Here is an 18,481-nt window from a genome sequence, read left to right on the forward strand (position 1 = left end):
AGAGGAAGTTGAGAATTTGCAATAAACCAATGATGATAACACAACATACCAAGGCCAATGGACACAGCAAGACAGTTATCAACTGTCACATTATTGCAATAAATGATTGTCACATTATTGCAATAAATGCACAGATAAAAAAGGAAGAGAATTATGGCCAGCACCTTAACTCAGCACGCCCAGCAGCTAGACAAGAGCTGACAGCATAAATCATGTAACAGCAAAAGAAAAGAAACCCTGATGTGTTTCAATTTTTACAATCCTGCCTTGTATCACAGCAGGTGGTCTATTTTCAAGTATGAGCCATGTACATTGGAGAAGAATGTGTTGGTTTTGTTTTTTTGCTGTTGCTTGGAGATCTATGAAAATGTCTATTAGGTCGAATTTGTTTGATTGTGAGAGTAAGCTCTTCGGTATCTTTATTGAGTTTCTTAACTGTTGATCATTCTTTGAAAGAAGTGTATTAAAAGCACCTATTAATTGTTTATCCGGTGATTTAGTTTTTAAAAATAATTTAGAATAAGGGAAGAAATAGGGGAAGTCACAACAGGCCCTAATGAAATAAAAAGATTAAATCAAATGCAATATTAAGAAATAATGTATTCCAACAAATTAATTTAATAATTTGGAGGACATGGAACAACACCAGGAAAATCACTCTGTCTCCAAATTAACGCATATGGACATTAAAAACTTGAACAGACCCAAAGTAAAGGGAGAATAGACAAGGTCATCAAGAAACTCCCAAATAAAAAAATCCTCAGTCCAGATGTCTTCACAGGACAATTCCACCAAGCATTCATAGAAGAGCTGACACCAATCTTACACAAAATCTTCCAGAACATAGAAAGGGTCAGCAAACAATAAAACTCATTCTATGAAGCCAGCACAACCTTGATACCAAAACCAGGCAAAGGCCCCACAAGGATAGGGTACTACAGACCGATATCTTTCATGAACATAGATGAAAATATTTTCAACAAAATCCTGGGCAATAGAATCCAACAACATTTCAAAAAAATAATACATCATGATCAAGTAGGTTTCATACAGGGATGGTTCAATAACTCAAAAACAATTAATATAATCTACCACATTGCGTTAATCTAGGTAGACTGGAGAAACAAATTCATAGACACTCATAGGTATATAAGAAAAAGGTTTATATACAAGAGTGATTGAATATTGAGAAAACATCCCAGCCAAGTCCAGATCAAGTCCATAAGTCCAATATTAGCCCATATGCCCGATACCAATCTATAAAGTCCTCTTCAGACTCATGAAATACATGGAATGATGCAGAATGCAGGAGGATCACAGGCCAGTGGGTTGGAAGTCTTGTGGATCCAGTGGCGTGGTAAGCATCTCAGCACTGGCAGGGGTCTCTACATGGCTTCTTTGGCTCCAGCGGTCTAGTTGCATCAGGGTAGGTCCATGTAGCTTCTCCAGCTACCAGGGCATAACACCATGTGTCTTGTCAGTAGAGAGTCTCTCAGGGAATGAGTAGAGAAAGAATGTGTCTCCAGCCTCCAAGGAGGAAATACCAGAGTTCCCAGAATTCTCAGGAGAAGGCCATGCCCACACACAGGCTTCATTGGCTATAACCTAATTGACAGACTACCTTCCACCCCTTCACTCTTAATCCTCTCAAGTCCCAAATTTACACCAGATTATGAAACTACCACATGCATCAAGAAAAAGAACAATAACCATATGATCATATCAACCGATGCAGAAAAAGCATCCAACACCCATTCTTAATAAAGACTCAAGAAGATTGGATTAGAAGAGGACAACTTCAATACAATAAAAGTCATATATGAAAAACCAATAGCTAATATTACACTCAATAGAGAAAAGCTTAAATCATTTCCACTGAACAAGGGAACCCAACAAGGATGCTCCTTATCCCCACTTCTATTTAATATTGTGTGTGAAGTCCTCGCCAATCCTATAGAGAATGACAAGATATCAAGGGTGTACAATTGGGTACAGAAGAAGTGAAACATTTGCTATTTGAAGACGATATGATTTTATATATTGTGAATTGTCTGGGGTCCACAATAGAATTGTTGGAAACAATAGAGAAGTTTACTAGAGTAGTAGGATACACGATTCACCAACAGATGTCAATTGGATTCCAATATACAATGACGGGAATTCAGAAAAAGATATCGAGGAACCAGTAACAATCACAATAGCCACTCAAAAACTGTAATTCCTAGGAATAAACTTAACCAAAAAACCACAAAAGACCTGTACAAAGAAAGCAATAGAACATTGCTACAAGAAACCAAAAGGAGTCTACACAAATGGAAGCATATTCAAATGTCCATGGATCAGAAGACTCAAGTTTGTGAAAATGTCAATACTACCAAACACAATCTACAAATTCAAAACAATCCCCATCCGAATTCCATCATCAATTTGAAATAAATGGAACAACTGATTACCAATTTTATAGGGAGAGGGAAGAAGCCCAGGATAGACAAAAAACTCCTCAAGAAGAAGAACAAAGTAGGAAGACTTGTGCTACCTGACCTCAAAACCTACTAAAGATTCACAGTTGTCAAAACAGCCTAGAATTGGTAAAATGATATAACCTTGGACCAATGGATTAGGACAGAAATCTAAGAAATAAAAGCATCCTCGTACAGACAATTGATTTTTGACAAAAGCCCCAAAAATTATTAAATGGGAAGCAGATGTCCTTTGCTATAAATGGTGTTTAAAAAGGTGGATATCCATGTATGACGCTTGAAACAAGATTCATATTTCACGCTATGCACAAAAACAAACTCAAGAAGGATCAAAGACCTAGATATAAAACCCAAAGCTATCAGGATCATCAATGAGAAAATTTATAAGCTTACAACAAGGAAAAAACTAATAACCTTCTGAAAAGGTGGGCAAAAGACCCGAACAGAAAATTCACAAAGGATGACACTCATATGGCTAATAAACACATGATGAAATATTTGAGGTCATTAGATATCCCAGAAATGCATAAGATACCACCAAGATACTACCTAATGCCCATTACTGAAGCCCAATTTTAAAACAACAACAAATACTGAGAACAACAAATGTTGGACACAGTGTGGTGAGATAGGAACTCTTATACACAGCTAGTAGACTTGTAAATACATACAGCCACTGTGGAAGGTGATAAAAACAGATGTCAATTGAACTACCATATGATCCAGCAATACCATTACTGAATATATACCCCAAAGAAATAAGGAACAGTTCAGGAGTAGATGTTTGCTCCTCTATGTTAAATTGCAGCACAGTTCATAACAGCAAGAAGCTGGAATAAACCTAAATTCCCATCAATAGAAGAGTGGATAAAACACAACTCTGGTACACACACGCAATGGAATACTATGCATCCCTGGAAAACAGCAGTGAAATTATGAAACACCTCAAGACATGGAGGTATATGGAAGGCATGCTGAGTGAAGTTACTCAAACACAAAAGGACAAATACTGCATGAGTCCACTGCTGTAGGAACAAGCAATAGAACAGGCACAAGCTCAAGCTTGCAGGCCATCCAGTCTGCTGACTGGGAATCAGAGAGCCTGGTAAAGAGCCAGACAGTGCCAATGAACCACACATCGTCTGCTCCAGTTATGTATAGTGTAGGTCTCTTGGCTGGAGGGCATGTCATGACAGGTAGAATCAAATGGTTTGGAGTGGGGAGTGGGGGGTAACTGTCTGCTGAGTGGTAGCCATGTGGCGCTGGGGTGAGGGTCCCAGGAGAGGGAGGCAGGCCTGTCAGAAAGATGAGGCTTACTGGTAGAGGGAATGGTGAAGTTTGGGTGAACATAAGTGTATGTCTGTTGAGGGGAGGGAAGGGAGGGCTGACTGCCAGGTTGGGAGTGGGGGGTAGGGAGACTGAGGTTGCTTTTAGGATCATTAGGTGGGGAGGGTCTTTAGTGGCATGCAACAGAAGGGCAGAATTGACCTAGAGCAGTGGTTCTCAACCTGTGGGTTGTGACCCCTTTGGAGGTCGAACGAACATTTCACAGGGGTTGGAAATAAGAATACACTTATTTCCAATGGTCTTAGGAACTGAGACAACACTCCTCTATCCATCTCTAGGAGGTCTGCCCTCCTGGAGTACCAGCATGAAGACTGTTACCCATGCTACACCATGCTTCAAGACAAAATTTCATTTATTTGTAATTAGAAATAAATATATCACAATATGCTTTAATTATGTTCAATTTTTAACAATGAAAATACATCCTGCATATCAGATATTTACATTACAATTCATAACCGTAGCAAAATTACAGTTATGAAGTAGCAACGAATATAATTTTATGGTTGGGGGGTCACTACAACATAAGGAACTGTATTAAAGGGTTGCGGCATTTTAACGACCGAGAACCACTGACCTTGAGTGTCTGGGAACCCAGGCTGCGTGCCATAGAACGCCTGGACATTGAATCCTAGATCTTCGGGGTGCACGTCATGCTCCAGAGGGTGCATTGGGAAGACCTCATATGGGAACTCCATTAGGTGTACTGGACTTTAACCCAGACACCCTTGTAACCTTATCAGGAAAAAAAGGTTTTAAGACTTTTTGGTTAAGTCTTAAAAGGCAAATAGCAATCTCACAGAACATCCTCACAGATCATAATGTAATCAAAGTACAAAACTACCTAAAGTAGAAGGAAAGAAAGAATAATTGTTCAGAGAAATTAAGTAGAATAGAAAATCAATAGAAAAAAAGCAAAGAAATAAACAAAAATGATTCTGTGAAAAGATCAACAAAATGGCAACTTTTAGCTATATTGACTAGGAAAAAGAGAGAAAACTCAAATTACTAAAAGCAGAAACAAAAATTTGGACACTAATAGGAATTTACAGGAAAGGATGATAAGAGAACACTATGAAAAATTGTGTGCCAACATATTAGATAACATATGAAATAAAAAAATTCTAAGACAGATACAAACTATCTAAACTGATTAAAGAGAAAAATGGATAATGTAAATAGAATTGTAAAATTGAAGTAGTAATTTTAGTACTGCCTGCAAAGAAATCCTAGCCCAGATCAATTCACTGGCGAATTCCAACAAATGTTAGAATAATTAACATAGAATTTTCTCAAACTCTTCCAAAACCAAAAAGAGGAAGAACCATTTCCTAATTCCTTCTATAAGGTCAATACCAAATACAATTTCCTAATTCCTTCTATAAGGTCAATACCAAATACAAACATGCCATAAGAAAGGAAAACAGACCAATTTCTTTAATGACTATCACAGATGCAAAAATTCTCAATTAAATACTAACAAACTAAACACACAGTTCACTGAAAGGAGTGTCTTAGACTGGATTCTCTAAAGAAGTAAAATCAGTGAGGCTCCAAATGTGAATACATAGAGGGAATTCTCTCAAGGAAATGTTTCACACAGTTGTAGAGACTGGCAAATTCTAAGTTCATCAATTAGATGTCAGGTCGGAGGCTTCTCCTGATACTTGTACTTGAGAGACTGACAAACTCAAGGTCAGCAAGTCAGGTGTCATGCGGTGACAGGTGACAAATGCAAAGCCAGCAGGTAAAATATCTGGCTACTGACTTAAAGGCTGTAGAGGCTAACTAAGCCCAGGGTCAGCAGGTAATAAAGCAGACCACTGGCTCAAGTTCATATAAATGAATTTTTTAATGTAAACTGATCTGTTCTGTAAACTTTCACCCAATTCACAATAAAATGTTTTTTTTAATGAAGGAGAAAAGGAGTGCAGTATTATATGTGCTACAACATAGATGAACCTTGGAAACATTATGCTAAGTGGAGGAAGTCAGAAACAATATGCCACACAGGGTATGATTTCATTTATAAGTTTCAAATAGGAAAATCCAAGGAAGTAGAAAGTAAATTAGCGTTTGCTAGGAGCTGGGAACAATAATGGGCTCAAACACAGCAACAACTTTGAGGATTGCTCAGAAATGTTTAGCTCTATTAAATATAGATTGCTATGAATAACAACAAAAGGGACTGAAGAGAAGGGAAAATGGAGAGTGACTAATTAATAGATCCAAAATGTCTTAGTGGAAGTAGTAAAAAATTCTGATATTATATATGAATATTAGAATTTACTATGAGCCACTAAACTGTACTTAATACTTTTCTGTGTCTTTTATATTAATGTAAATTTTATCTAAATTTACAAAATTTAAAATTTAGCAAACCAATCTAAAGCTTTATAAAGAAAATTAAATACCACAACCAAAATCTTCATCCAGATATTCAAGGCTGGTTGAACATTTGAAATCAAAGTAAAACAAGAAACTAATGAAAAATATCATAACAAGTGATAGAAAAAAATGATTTAACAAAACCTAACACCAATTCATGAAAAAAAAATCCTTAGCAAAGAAGGAATAAAGAAGTGGCTAATTTGATAAAGAACACTTAAAAAATGCCTAGTATGTGGCAGTGGAAAAGGGATACATACGTGACTCTATGGAACAGAAAGACTCTGGATATAGACCAACAAAAGAAGCCCAACTAGTTTTTCATTTGAAATAGCATCACATACCAAAATTTTTACCATTTTAGGCATACAATTCAGTGGCATTTAGTACACTTGCAGTTGCAGAACTGTTCCTGATATTTAATTGTAGAGCATTTTGATCACCCAAAAAGGAAATCCTGTACCCATTAGCAGTCGCTCCACATTCTCTTCTCATCTTAGACACTTGTAACTACTAATCTCCTTTCTATGTTTAGGAATTTGTCTAGTCTGTATATTTCATGAATAGTATCATCGAATATGTGTGTAACTTTTGTGTCTGGCTTCTTTAGCATGCCGTTTCAACAGGAAAAAAACCAGTGTCTTCAGCATATTTGTTTAAGGCAATACATCGTTTGATTTCTTGACTTTATTCCTTGAGTGTTGATTATGGATCCAAGTAAAATGAAATACTTGACAGCATCAATTATTTCTCTGTTTATCATGACGCTGTCTAATGGTCCAGTAGTGAGGATATTTGTTTTCTTTACGGTGAGTTGCTATCCATATTGATGGCCAAATTCTTTGATCTTCATTAGTGAGTGCCTTAACTCCTCTTTTATCACAAAAGTTTGTGTCGTCTATATAGTGCAGGTTAACAAGTCTTCCTCCAATTCCGAGGCCGTGTTTCTTGCACAATGTTCCTGATTTTAAGCCACGCAGTTTACTCTTGTTCTGTTTGAACAAAGGCTTCTTGGTCTATGTACATGTTATGCATGAGCACAGTGATGTCTTCTGGACTTCCCATTTGTAATGTTATCCATAGTCTACTAGAATTCACAGTTTGAAAGCGATTGCACAGGTAACAAAACACAAGTAAACATCTTTCTGGTATTCTCTGCTTTCAGCCAAGATCTATTAATATCAGCAATGATATTCTCATACCATGTCTTCTTCTCAATCTAGCTTTAATTTCTGGTGACTCCCTGTTGATATACTGCTGTAATTTTTTTTGAATTATATTCATAAAATTTTACTTTCATATGGTATTCATGATACTGTTTGATCATTTCCATATTCTGTTGGGTTATCTCTGGAATGGGCACAAATTTGGATCTCTTTGCATCAGTTCCAAGTAGCTGTCTTCCAAATTTCTTGGCATAGATAAGAGAGTGTTTCTAGTGCTTTTTCAGCTTACTGAAATATTTCAATTGGTATTCCATCAATTCCTGGAGTTTTGTTTTTCACAAATGCCTTCAATGAAACTTGACCTTTTCCCTCCAGTACTAGTAGGTGTTTGATCATATGCTACCTATTGAAATGATTGAATGCCAATCAGTTCTTTTTGGTACAGTGACTATGTGCTTTCCTTCTGTCTTTTAATGCTTCCTGCATCATTCTATATTTTGTCCAAAGAATCCTCCAATATTGAAACTTGAAGTTTGGATTATTACTTCAGTTTGTTCAGCTTGAGATATGCTGAGTGTATTCTTCCTTTTTGATGTTCTTATTCCACTACTTTGCATATTTCATGATAATGTTTTACTTTGTTTTCTCAAGTTGTCTTTTGACATTTTGTGTTCAGCTCTTTTATTTCATCATTTATTCTTTTTGCTTTAGCTACTCTACCTTAAGAACAAGTTTCAGAGTTTCTTATGACATCCACTTTAATAGTTTATTTCTTTCCCTTTATTAATGTCCTTTTGTTTCCTTGATGTCATCTCACAGCTTGTCTGGTCTTTGGTCATTCGTGTTCAGGGTGTCAAATGTATTATTCCGATGGTCTCTAAATTTAGTTGGGATATATTTGAGGTCATATTTTGACTTACATACTTTGAAAAATTTCTTCTACTTCTACTTGGGTTTATGGATGCGTAACTGAGGGTTTATTGCATAGTTGGTCCTGGCCTTGTTTTGGCAGGTGATATTGAGCTCCTCCATCATCTCTTCCTGTAGATGTAATCAATTGGATTTCTGTGTATCACATATAGAGAGGTTCACTTATATAACCGCTGTTTATATTATTGAAAGAAGGTATTTGCAATGAAGAAGTTATTGGTTTGGCAAAAATATATCAGCTTCATTCTATCACTGTGGACATATTTTCCAACTACGTACTTATCCTTCTTCTTTGCTTACAACATTTATATTTCAATTACCAATATTTATTAATCCATTTTGGTTGCATGTTTGATCAATTTCACACAGAAGAAGTTGGTAGAATTCTTCAATTTATTAAACAATGGCTTTAGTGGCTAACAGTTGTATCAACTGTTCATCTTTGTAGGCGTATACATATTATTTTATCACAGACAGCATTGTATTTCAAGACAGATCTTGAGATGTTCCCTTAGCTGATAAATGTGATGCCATTCCTCTTTAATTTGTCATTCTTGGCATAGTAAACCACACGACGATCTGACTCACAATGGCTGACACTAGTCCATTTAAGCTTACTAATACCTAGCATATTGATCTTTATGCATTCCATTTCATTTTTGACAACTTCCAATTTTCCTAGATTAATGATTTGTACATTCTATGTTCCAGTTATTAATGGATATTTGCAGCTGTTTCTTCTAATTTTGAGTTGTGTCCCATCAGCAAAAGAAGGTCCTGAAAGCTTTACTCCATACATGTCATTAAGGTAGACTCTACTTCAAGGATGAAGTTCTTTCCAGTTGTCCAAGCTGAGAGACTACTGTTCCATTGCTATAATAGAGTTTAAAGTGGCAAATTTTTCAGAAGTGGACCAACTCTTTCTTCTTTTTCATTTGTTCTTAGTTTGGAAGCTCTGCTTAAATATTTTCTTCATAGTTCACCCTGTTGTTGTTTGCAATATCAGTTACCTAGATTTCAGGCAACATGCAGGCCACAAACTGACAGATGAATAGAGGTATATATGCATATATAGAAACATATGACCAAATGAATGTGCATGTATAGGCATATGTATGTACATGTTTGAATAGGGGCCATGGTTATGTGAGCTTCCTATACATAGATAAACAACTTGAAGGACTGATTTATGTTGTTAAATGGTTTGGGACCCTAGTCTTGGGGATAACCTAATCAATTGATATAGTTCACAAAGATAATGTTACACATCCTAGTTCAATGATTAAATCTGGAGTCTTAAAAATTTGCAAGTTTCCATCTAAAATGAAACTACTGGTCTCTATTCATATGGAACAAAAGAGAAAGAAGGGAATAAAAGACTTAATGAAGAAAGGAATCCATGGGATTAATAGTCTATGCTAACCACATCTTTTTCGAACATGAAATGAGAACTACATGGTATACACCTACCACCAGCAACAATTTCTTCCTTCCATCATCTCTTAGTTCCTTCCTTCCTTCAACCGTTTATTGTGATTTGAGTGAAAATTAACAGAAGACACTGGTTTCTCATTTAACAATTCATATTCATTTTGTTTCATGACATTAATTATAATCTACACATTTTAACAGCACTCTTCCCACTTCTTTCCTATATTTATTGTTTTTATTTGTCCTTCGTTGCTACACCTTCCTGTCTTCTATGCTTCATTTCTGGGCAAATATTACAGTTTTGTAATTGTATGGTTGATTGCTCAATTGGGTACTCACCTGCCTAGTGTTACTGTTCACCTTATAGGCATACATATGTTTTTGAAGGCTGTAATTTTATGGAAGCAGACTGTCACAATTTTCTCCTGCAGAGCAGCCGATAAGTTCAAACTACCCACCTTTTGATTAGCAATCAAAGGATTTAACCATTGTACCACCAGGAATCTTTGAGCTTAAAGATAGAGTGATATAAATTACCTGAACTTAACAATAGCAATAAAACAGCCTTGTAAAAAATGAACAGATAATCAAGAACTTGCATAACTATAACGAAAAATCAAATATATGTGTGTGTCATCTAAGTTGCAGAAGAAGCAAAAATAAGTGACTGCAAAAGTAGTAAAAATTATGGTTGAAAGGATTCTAAATTTAGTAAAAAACATAAAGCTTCAGATATATGAATCTGAGAGAACCTCATATAAGGTAAATTCAAAGAAATCTGCATGGAGTTACATGATTGTCCAATGGCTGAAAACCAGAGAAGAATGATATTTTAACTGTACATGAAAACAAATTCATATGTCTGTGTATTTCTTATCAGAAGTCTTGGAGGCCATAGGAAAGAAGCACAATATTTTTCAAGGGCTGAAAGAAAAGTATAGTTGACCTGGAATTCTAAATCCTGTAAAAATATACTTCAGAAATTCAAGGTGAAAGAGGAAATCAAAACATTCTCAGAAGAAGGAAAACTAAGAGAATCTTTTACTAGTCCCATTATAATTACTGGTAAAAGACTGGGTAAATAAATTCTGCAAAACAAAAGGAAATGATTAAAAAACATCCGGAAGGAAGAAAAACAGCACAATAAAAATAGGAGTAAGTAAAATAGACATTTCTTCTCAGAAGTCATCTAAATCTTGTTTGATGAATAAAGAGAGTAAAATTTATAACATTGTTTGATATGATCCTCAATGTATTACAGGAAATATTTAAAACTAAGGAGCTCTGTTGGCACAATGGTTAAGTACTCAGCTGCTAACTGAAAGACAGGAGGTTCAAAGATACCCAGCAGCACTGTGAACCTGGCAATATGCTTCCATAAATATTACATCCAAAAATTATCCTATGGGGAAATTCTTATCAGTCTCTGGGGTTTCTATTTGTTAGAATTCACTCCAAGGCACCTAACAATAACAAAAAATAATATATTATAACTAGGGGAGGTAAAAGGATATAAAGACGCAAGGTTTCCTTCAAACTGGTCAAATGTTAACACCATTAGATTCATAAATTATGAAAGGATATATATATATATACTTTACTGCCAAGAGAAATCATTTAAAAAGCTTTACAAGGATCTATAAATAAATAAAAACAGAATTGTAAGAGTAGTTAAAGTAACCCATAGGTATGTAGGAAAAATAAAACAGAAAACTGAAATATGGTACAAACAGAAATAAAACAATAGCAAAAAAAATCAAAATAGCAGACTTGAGATCTAATATGTTAATAATTATATTAAATTCATAAATGCTCATGGCAATATGGTGGTAATTATTAAAACATAGAATCAACCTAAATGTCCTTTATAATGTTCACAGGTTTGGTCTGATGTAACAGGTTAAACAAACTGATACATCCAAATCATGGAATAATGACTTAGTTAAAAAAAAAACAACAACAACTAACTCTTGATAGAGACAATTTAGATAAGTATTATATGAATACAAAAATTTAGATAGCATATGAATCCATTTAATATAACGTTCTTAAAATGAAAAAATCATAGTGATAAAAAAGTTTAGTAACTGTCAACAGTTAAAATTCAGCTGCCAGATATCAAGCACAGGCAGTTCCCCTCAGCAACTACTGGAGAGGTTCCACCAGCAGGAATATTCTTCACTTCCTGGCAATGAGAAATTCAATTTAAAAGCTAAGTAGATCCAAGTTTCTTAAAGAGGGAGAACAACAACATCTGCTAACAGATTCCCCTTTACCACTGACCACCGGCTCCTTCCTGGCACAGCTGAATTTTCCTGGTCCTCCAGGCAACCCGGCTAAGCAAATTTCTTATCTTGCTGGCTTCTGAGGAGCCTAGTGGAGAGTAGATCATGTGGACAGCTTGGTGCTGACATACTTAATACCGAAGCTTTCACTTTTCATCATTTATCCCATCTCCATTCTTTCCTGCCTTGTTCACCAGTGCCCTGATCCTGCACATGCCCCACGGCACATATGTACACACAAAAACACTACCAAAGGAACAGGAATCTCCTCCCCCACAAAGCAGTTTTATTTTTAACTTTATTTCATTACTTTTGGTTTTTGTACTTTTATTCCATTATATTATTTTTCAAGTTGTTTCATACTTCTTCTGGTGTGAGCTCTACAATTATGGGACTATTCAATCCCCGCAGAGAAAAAAAGGCAAGTCTAGATGACAGGATACCAACTCAAACAAGGGCTTTTTATCTTCTCCCTGAGTACACATACATCCCACATTCATGTTGCCAGAGCAACAAAACTTCACAACCACATCAAAGCCGCATCTGAGTTTTTTGTCTTCTTTATCCCATCTATTCCCTGTGCATCCACCCATTATCTATTTGTGAGTTCAATATATTTCCTTGTGAAATGTATTTCCAGGAAACTTAATAATTCTGATTCCCCTCTGAAGATACATTTTCCCATTTATTTTTTACAAAACCTAAATAGCAGCATATTATAACGCTCATTTTATTCGATCTCTTTGTTCCCACCTTTTCCCATATTTCCCAATGTCCCTGTCCTTTATTTTTTATTATTTCACCATAGTATGTTTTGTAGCTCTTATTAGGAATTTCCCACATCAAAAGGCAATGCCAAGTACTCCCCAAGACCCAGAAGCTGTATCATGATGCTGAGGAAACAACAGTCAAACACAGTAAACAGTAAAAAAACAAACCAAAAGAATTAATAAAAACAAACACAAGCGCCCCGCTTTGCAGACGCCGCCGCTTGAATTTGTAGTCTTTTCTGGTCCCTGTTGTGTCCAGCCATGGTCAACCTGACTGTGTTTTCTGACATAGCCGTCGACGGCGAGCCCCTCAACCGCATCTCTTTCGAGCTGTTTGCAGACAAAGTTCCAAAGACAGCAGAAAATGTCCGTGCTCTGATCACTGGGGAGAAAGGTTTTGGTTATAAAGGTTCCTGCTTTCACAGAATCATTCCGGGATTTATGTGCCAGGGTGGTGACTTCACACACCATCATGGCACTGATGGCAAGTCCAACTATGGAGAGAAATTTGAAGATGAGAACTTCACCCTGAAGCACACAGGTCCTGGCATCCTGTCTATGGCAAATGCTAGGCCCAATACGAATGGTTCCCAGTTTTTTATCTGCACTGAATCGTTGGATGGCAAGCACATGGTCTTCAGTCAGGTGAAAGAAGGCATGAACATTGTGGAAGCCATGGAGCATTTTGGTTCCAGGAATGGAAAGACCAGCAAGATCACCATTGCTGACTGTGGACAACTCTAATTACATTTGATCTGAATTTTCATGCTTTATCTTAAGCACCAGACCATTCCTTGTGTAGGTTGGGAAATCACCCTTCTATTCCCAATGTGCTTGCAGTATCGTTAAATCTTGTGCTCTCACTCCAGTTCTTTGGGTTTCCTACTTTCCTTATGCCCCCTGAGTCCAGCTGGAAAGCAGAGTTAAGTTTATGACTATGAAATAAAAGATAAACAATAAAAAAAACACGAGCATTTGAAAAGCACAAAAATCCAACGGAATACTCTGAAACAAACAAACATAAAGGCCCTGGAACTACCAGAAACAGAATTCAGAAGAGTGGTGTTAGAGTACGTTCAAGAAATGTGGAGAACACTCATGAAAGCAATGGAAGAAATTAAAAAAAATAAAATTCTTACAGCAAAATTAATCACTATGGTAGTTACACAATTTCACGTCAACTTGATAAATAAGTGTAGGGGTGGAGTATAATCTGTCAATCAGGTCACAACCTGATGATGCCTCCTTGCAGGCATGGCCTTCTCATAAGGACCTTGGGAACTTCCTCACTTTTAGCCTAGAGGCAGGCCACACACTCTCTCTTCCTTCATCTTCCTGTTGACAAGCCTAGGAGACTTGCGGAAATCTGCATTATCTTCCTATTGAAGACCCACACTTGGAGAGCTGGAGGACCCACATAGAGACCCACACCAATGCTGAGATGCTTTCACTGTCACTGGATTCACAAGACTTGTTACCCCTAAGCCTGTGATTTTCCTGCATTTGCCATCATTGTGAGTGGCTACATGAATCTGAAGAGGAATTTATGGACTACTATTAGACTTATGGGCTAATATTGGACTTGTGAACTTGACCTGGACTGGGGTGGAATGCTTTCTTAATATACAATGAATCTTTGATATAAAGCTCTTTCTTATTTGCTTTTGTCATCAACCTAGTGTAGCACATTCACAAAAGATAAATAATGAGATAAAAATTAGGCATTATATTAAAAGACATGAGAAATACCATCGAAGACAAGCAAAATCAAATCAGTGAACTTGAAGACAGTCTCTCTGACTACAATCAATGAAAAAAACAGTCAATTAAAAAAATTAAGGAATCTGAAAAAAGCTTGAGAATGATGTAGGACACTACCAAGAGAAAAAAGCTACATCACATTGGAATCCCAGAACAAGAATACAGCAGCAACTAAAAGTCTACAAAGAAGATAGTGCGACAATTCATGGGGAAGAAATTGCTCAACATTACAAAGGAGACAAATTAATTAGTGAAATTGAGAGAACCCTAAATAAGATAGATCTCCATAGAGAAAACAGCACATTTTGTAGGCAACGTCTCCAATTTCAAGGAGAAGGAGAGAATCCTGAGGGAAGCTAGAGGGGAAAAAATAACAGTCACCAACAAAGGAAAATTGTTGAGGATAAGTTCTGACTTTTGAGGAGAAACTATGCAGGCAAGAAGACAATGGAGTGACATATGTACAATTCTAAAAGAAAAAACTGCCAATCAATTATCCCATATCTTACAAAATTATCCATCAAATACAAGGTAGAAATAGATGTATTTCAAGACAAGGAAAAACAAAAGGAAACCATAAAAACATGACCAGTATTACAAAAAATATTAACTGGATTACTATGGCCAAAGAATCAATATCAACATAGATAAGGCTGAGAGCATCACACATAAAACACCACCAAGACACCAATACAATGAAAGCAGCACTTAAAGCAACACAGAAGTGAAGGATAACAAAGACACTTATAAAACCACCCCCACACACTTAAGAAGTGACATTGAATGTCATTAGACTAAATGGATCATCAAACTCTAGAGTGGCATAATGGATAAGAAAGCAAGACCCATCTATATACTTACTACCTGCAAGGGGCATGCCTTAAACTTTAAGGCAAAAGATAGACTAAAAATCAAAGGACAATGAAAAATCTATTATGCAAATGGCAGCTATATAAAGGCAGGAGAGGCCATATTAACCTGTGATAAAATAGATTTCAATGTGAATAACATAATGAATAATGATTGGACACTACATAATGATTAAAGGAAAAATACATCAGGAACATATAACTTTAATAAACATATATGCACCCAATTAAAGACTCTCAAAATACATCAAATTCTCTTAGAGCTTAAAACAGAAATGAACAGCTCAGCACTTATAGTAGAGACTTCAACCCAACACTTTCAAGGAAAGTGTGATTAACTGGAGAGAAACTCAATAAAGAAATAGATGAGTTAAACAACATAATCAACCAGCTTGACCTCCTAGACATACGCAGAACATTCCACCCTACAACAGAACATCATACATTCTTCTGAAGTGCACATGGTCCATACTCTAGAGCAGTGGTTCTCAACCTTCCAAATGCCGTGAACTTTTAATACAGTTCTTCATGTTGTGGTGAACCCCAACCATAAAATTATTTTCATTGCTACTTCATAATGGTAATTTTGCTACTGTTATGAATCATAATGCAAATATCTGATATGCAGGATGTATTTTCATTGTTACAAATTGAACATAATTAAACCATAGTGATTAATCACAAAACAATATGCAATTATATATTGTGAAATATTTATTTCTAATTGCAAATAAATGAAATTTTGTCTTGAAGCATGGTATAGCATGCTTAATATAACAACAGTAAACTACATTGCTACATTTTGTGACTATGTGTAAAAAGCTAACATCAGTGCGAAGGTTGAGATAGTTTCTTTCTCACCAGATCAGAAATTCTAAAGGCAGTTTTGTAAGAGCACAACTAAGTTCATTTTCCACAAGTCTACTTCTATATTTAGACTCAATAACCAACAAATTGGAAAACACTGCTTCTCAAAGATATGTTGTTGGAAATGGAAGAAGTAGGCCCAACACAATCTCAAACAAAACAGGATATGTCTGCAAACACTTGATTCAGAATTTTGTAACTGGCATTGTAGAGAAATCAGTTATCGATCCATCACTGTTAGTAAGTTCAATGAACTCATCTTGCACTGTCTCAGGAACATCTTCAACGTTGACTCTGAAGAGGCTTCTGGCAAGTGCAAATGGGGTGTCAGGTGGATTTGGAAAGTACGATGAAATTCCATCTGCAAAAAGCTGCAAGTGTTCTTTCACAGAAATTATCATCGTAATCCTTTTATCTGGTTCAAGGTCATGTTCCTCAAAGAAAGCAGATAAGGTAGGCAACATGTAAATTATATTTTCACCCATTTTTTTTTGCCAAAAATGAAGTTTCATTTTGAATGATCAGATCTTTTCAGAAAAATTGAGGCATGTTGTGTTTGGCCCTTGCAGTGATAAATTTAACTAATTCAAGATGGCAAAGATGGCAACCAAATAAGCTATTTTCTGCAGTTCACTTTTATCGCTGGAAAGTGCTTCATACTGTGGGCATCCTTTCTGATTAAAAAACGTTTTGAGTTCATCACCAAACTCAAAAACACGTTTTAAACTTTTCCTCTCAACAATCATCTAACTTCAGTGAGAATTAGCAGAGTATTATTCAGCACATCCAACTCGTTACACAGTTGTGAAAACAGTCAACTATTTAAAGTGCCTGCCTTTACAAAATTGACAGAACTTATGAGGCTTTTCATGACTTCTTGTAACTTTTGTGGCAGCGAGTTGCAATGACTTTTGGTGACTCAGTCAGTACCAAACGTTGAAATCCAGATCGACATCCTAGCATAGTTGGAGCACCATCTGTGCAAACACAACAAACCTTTTCCCAAGAGATCGTATGCTCTTTCAGAAATGAACCAACTGTGTCAAATACATCATGTGCAGTAGTTGTCGTTTCAAGAGGTTTCCAAAAAAAACTCATCTTTGAAGTCGCCGTCATTAACATACCTCATGTAAATCAATAACTGTGAACACTTTGCAACATCTTTAGATTCATTAAACTGGATGCTAAGTATTGGAAGTGGAGCAGACTTAATTTCCTGGATTACCTGATCAAGAATATCAACAGACATGTCATCTATTCTTGTGTAGATTGTGTTATTAGATAAGGAAATTGCATTCAATTTCATAACAAATCTGTCTCTGATCATAATTCGAACAATGGCTTTGGCCACTGGCAACAGTAAATCCTCAGCAATGGTATGAGGTTTCATAGCTCTGGTGATTCTGAGTGCCACCAAATATGAAGCTTCAATGGCTGCTACGTTTTCTTTGTAGTACTTGCCACCAGTGTCAAGTCCCGCTTTCTTTAGCCCATCAACTTTGCTTCTAAAATAGTTGGTATCCTTTGGGCAAAGATTGGATGCTTGCAATCAAAATGGTGTTTTAGATTGTTCAGCTTCATAGATTCTGCTGAATGAACTTCACAACAAATAACATGTTGTGGTTTCTCAATTCCTGCTGTAATTATTGAGGTAAAACCATACTGTAAAATATCCTCACTATATTTTATTTCTTAACATTCTACTCTACATGATCCATTGTCATGGGATGGTTTGCTAATGAAAATAATATATAACAATAGCTTTAATAAAACAAAAGATGATACATTGCATAGTTCAGTCAACACAGTTCATTAAAATTTCCTATGATTCACCATTCTCTGTGCTGTTTTTCTTTTACATACCTGTTATTATCACATGGGGGCAGGTATTCACATCAACCACAGCTGAATATAAAAAGATCTATCAGCATCCAGAGTAAATTCCCATGTTGTAGTAGTTGATGATTTTACAGTACATGATTTTACATTTACCCAGTAATTATAATTCATGGAGTGTCATTTTACCTCCAATACTGCTGCTTTCTACACAGTAGCTGCTCTCTATACATGTGACTGGTTTGCCTAAGTACGTTATGGCGCCAACGCTGACACATACAGTGAACCCTCGTTTATCGCGGTTAATCGGTTCTAGACCCTACCGTGATAAATGAAATTCCGCGAAGTAGG

At 36.1% G+C, this 18,481-nt stretch overlaps 2 protein-coding genes across 2 annotated transcripts in view; one reads left to right on the forward strand and one right to left on the reverse strand.

Moving 5' to 3' along the window:
• The window catches only part of EDA (ectodysplasin A), a 558,670-nt gene that overhangs the window by 288,494 nt on the left and 251,695 nt on the right, over positions 1–18,481 (reverse strand). The window lies entirely within an intron of this gene.
• On the forward strand, positions 13,059–13,541 carry LOC101663484 (peptidyl-prolyl cis-trans isomerase A-like). Its single transcript, XM_045296994.1, has one exon. It carries the CDS (start codon positions 13,059–13,061, stop codon positions 13,539–13,541), a length of 483 nt encoding a protein of 160 aa, XP_045152929.1.

The sequence above is a fragment of the Echinops telfairi genome, unplaced genomic scaffold (genome assembly GCF_000313985.2).
Source record: "Echinops telfairi isolate 266 unplaced genomic scaffold, ASM31398v2 ScPeMD7_7415;HRSCAF=8453, whole genome shotgun sequence".
Taxonomy (NCBI): domain Eukaryota; kingdom Metazoa; phylum Chordata; class Mammalia; order Afrosoricida; family Tenrecidae; genus Echinops; species Echinops telfairi.

Bases quoted from the DNA above. Each gene is read 5' to 3' on its own strand.
- LOC101663484 (XM_045296994.1), top strand. From the start codon at position 13,059: ATGGTCAACCTGACTGTGTTTTCTGACATAGCCGTCGACGGCGAGCCC.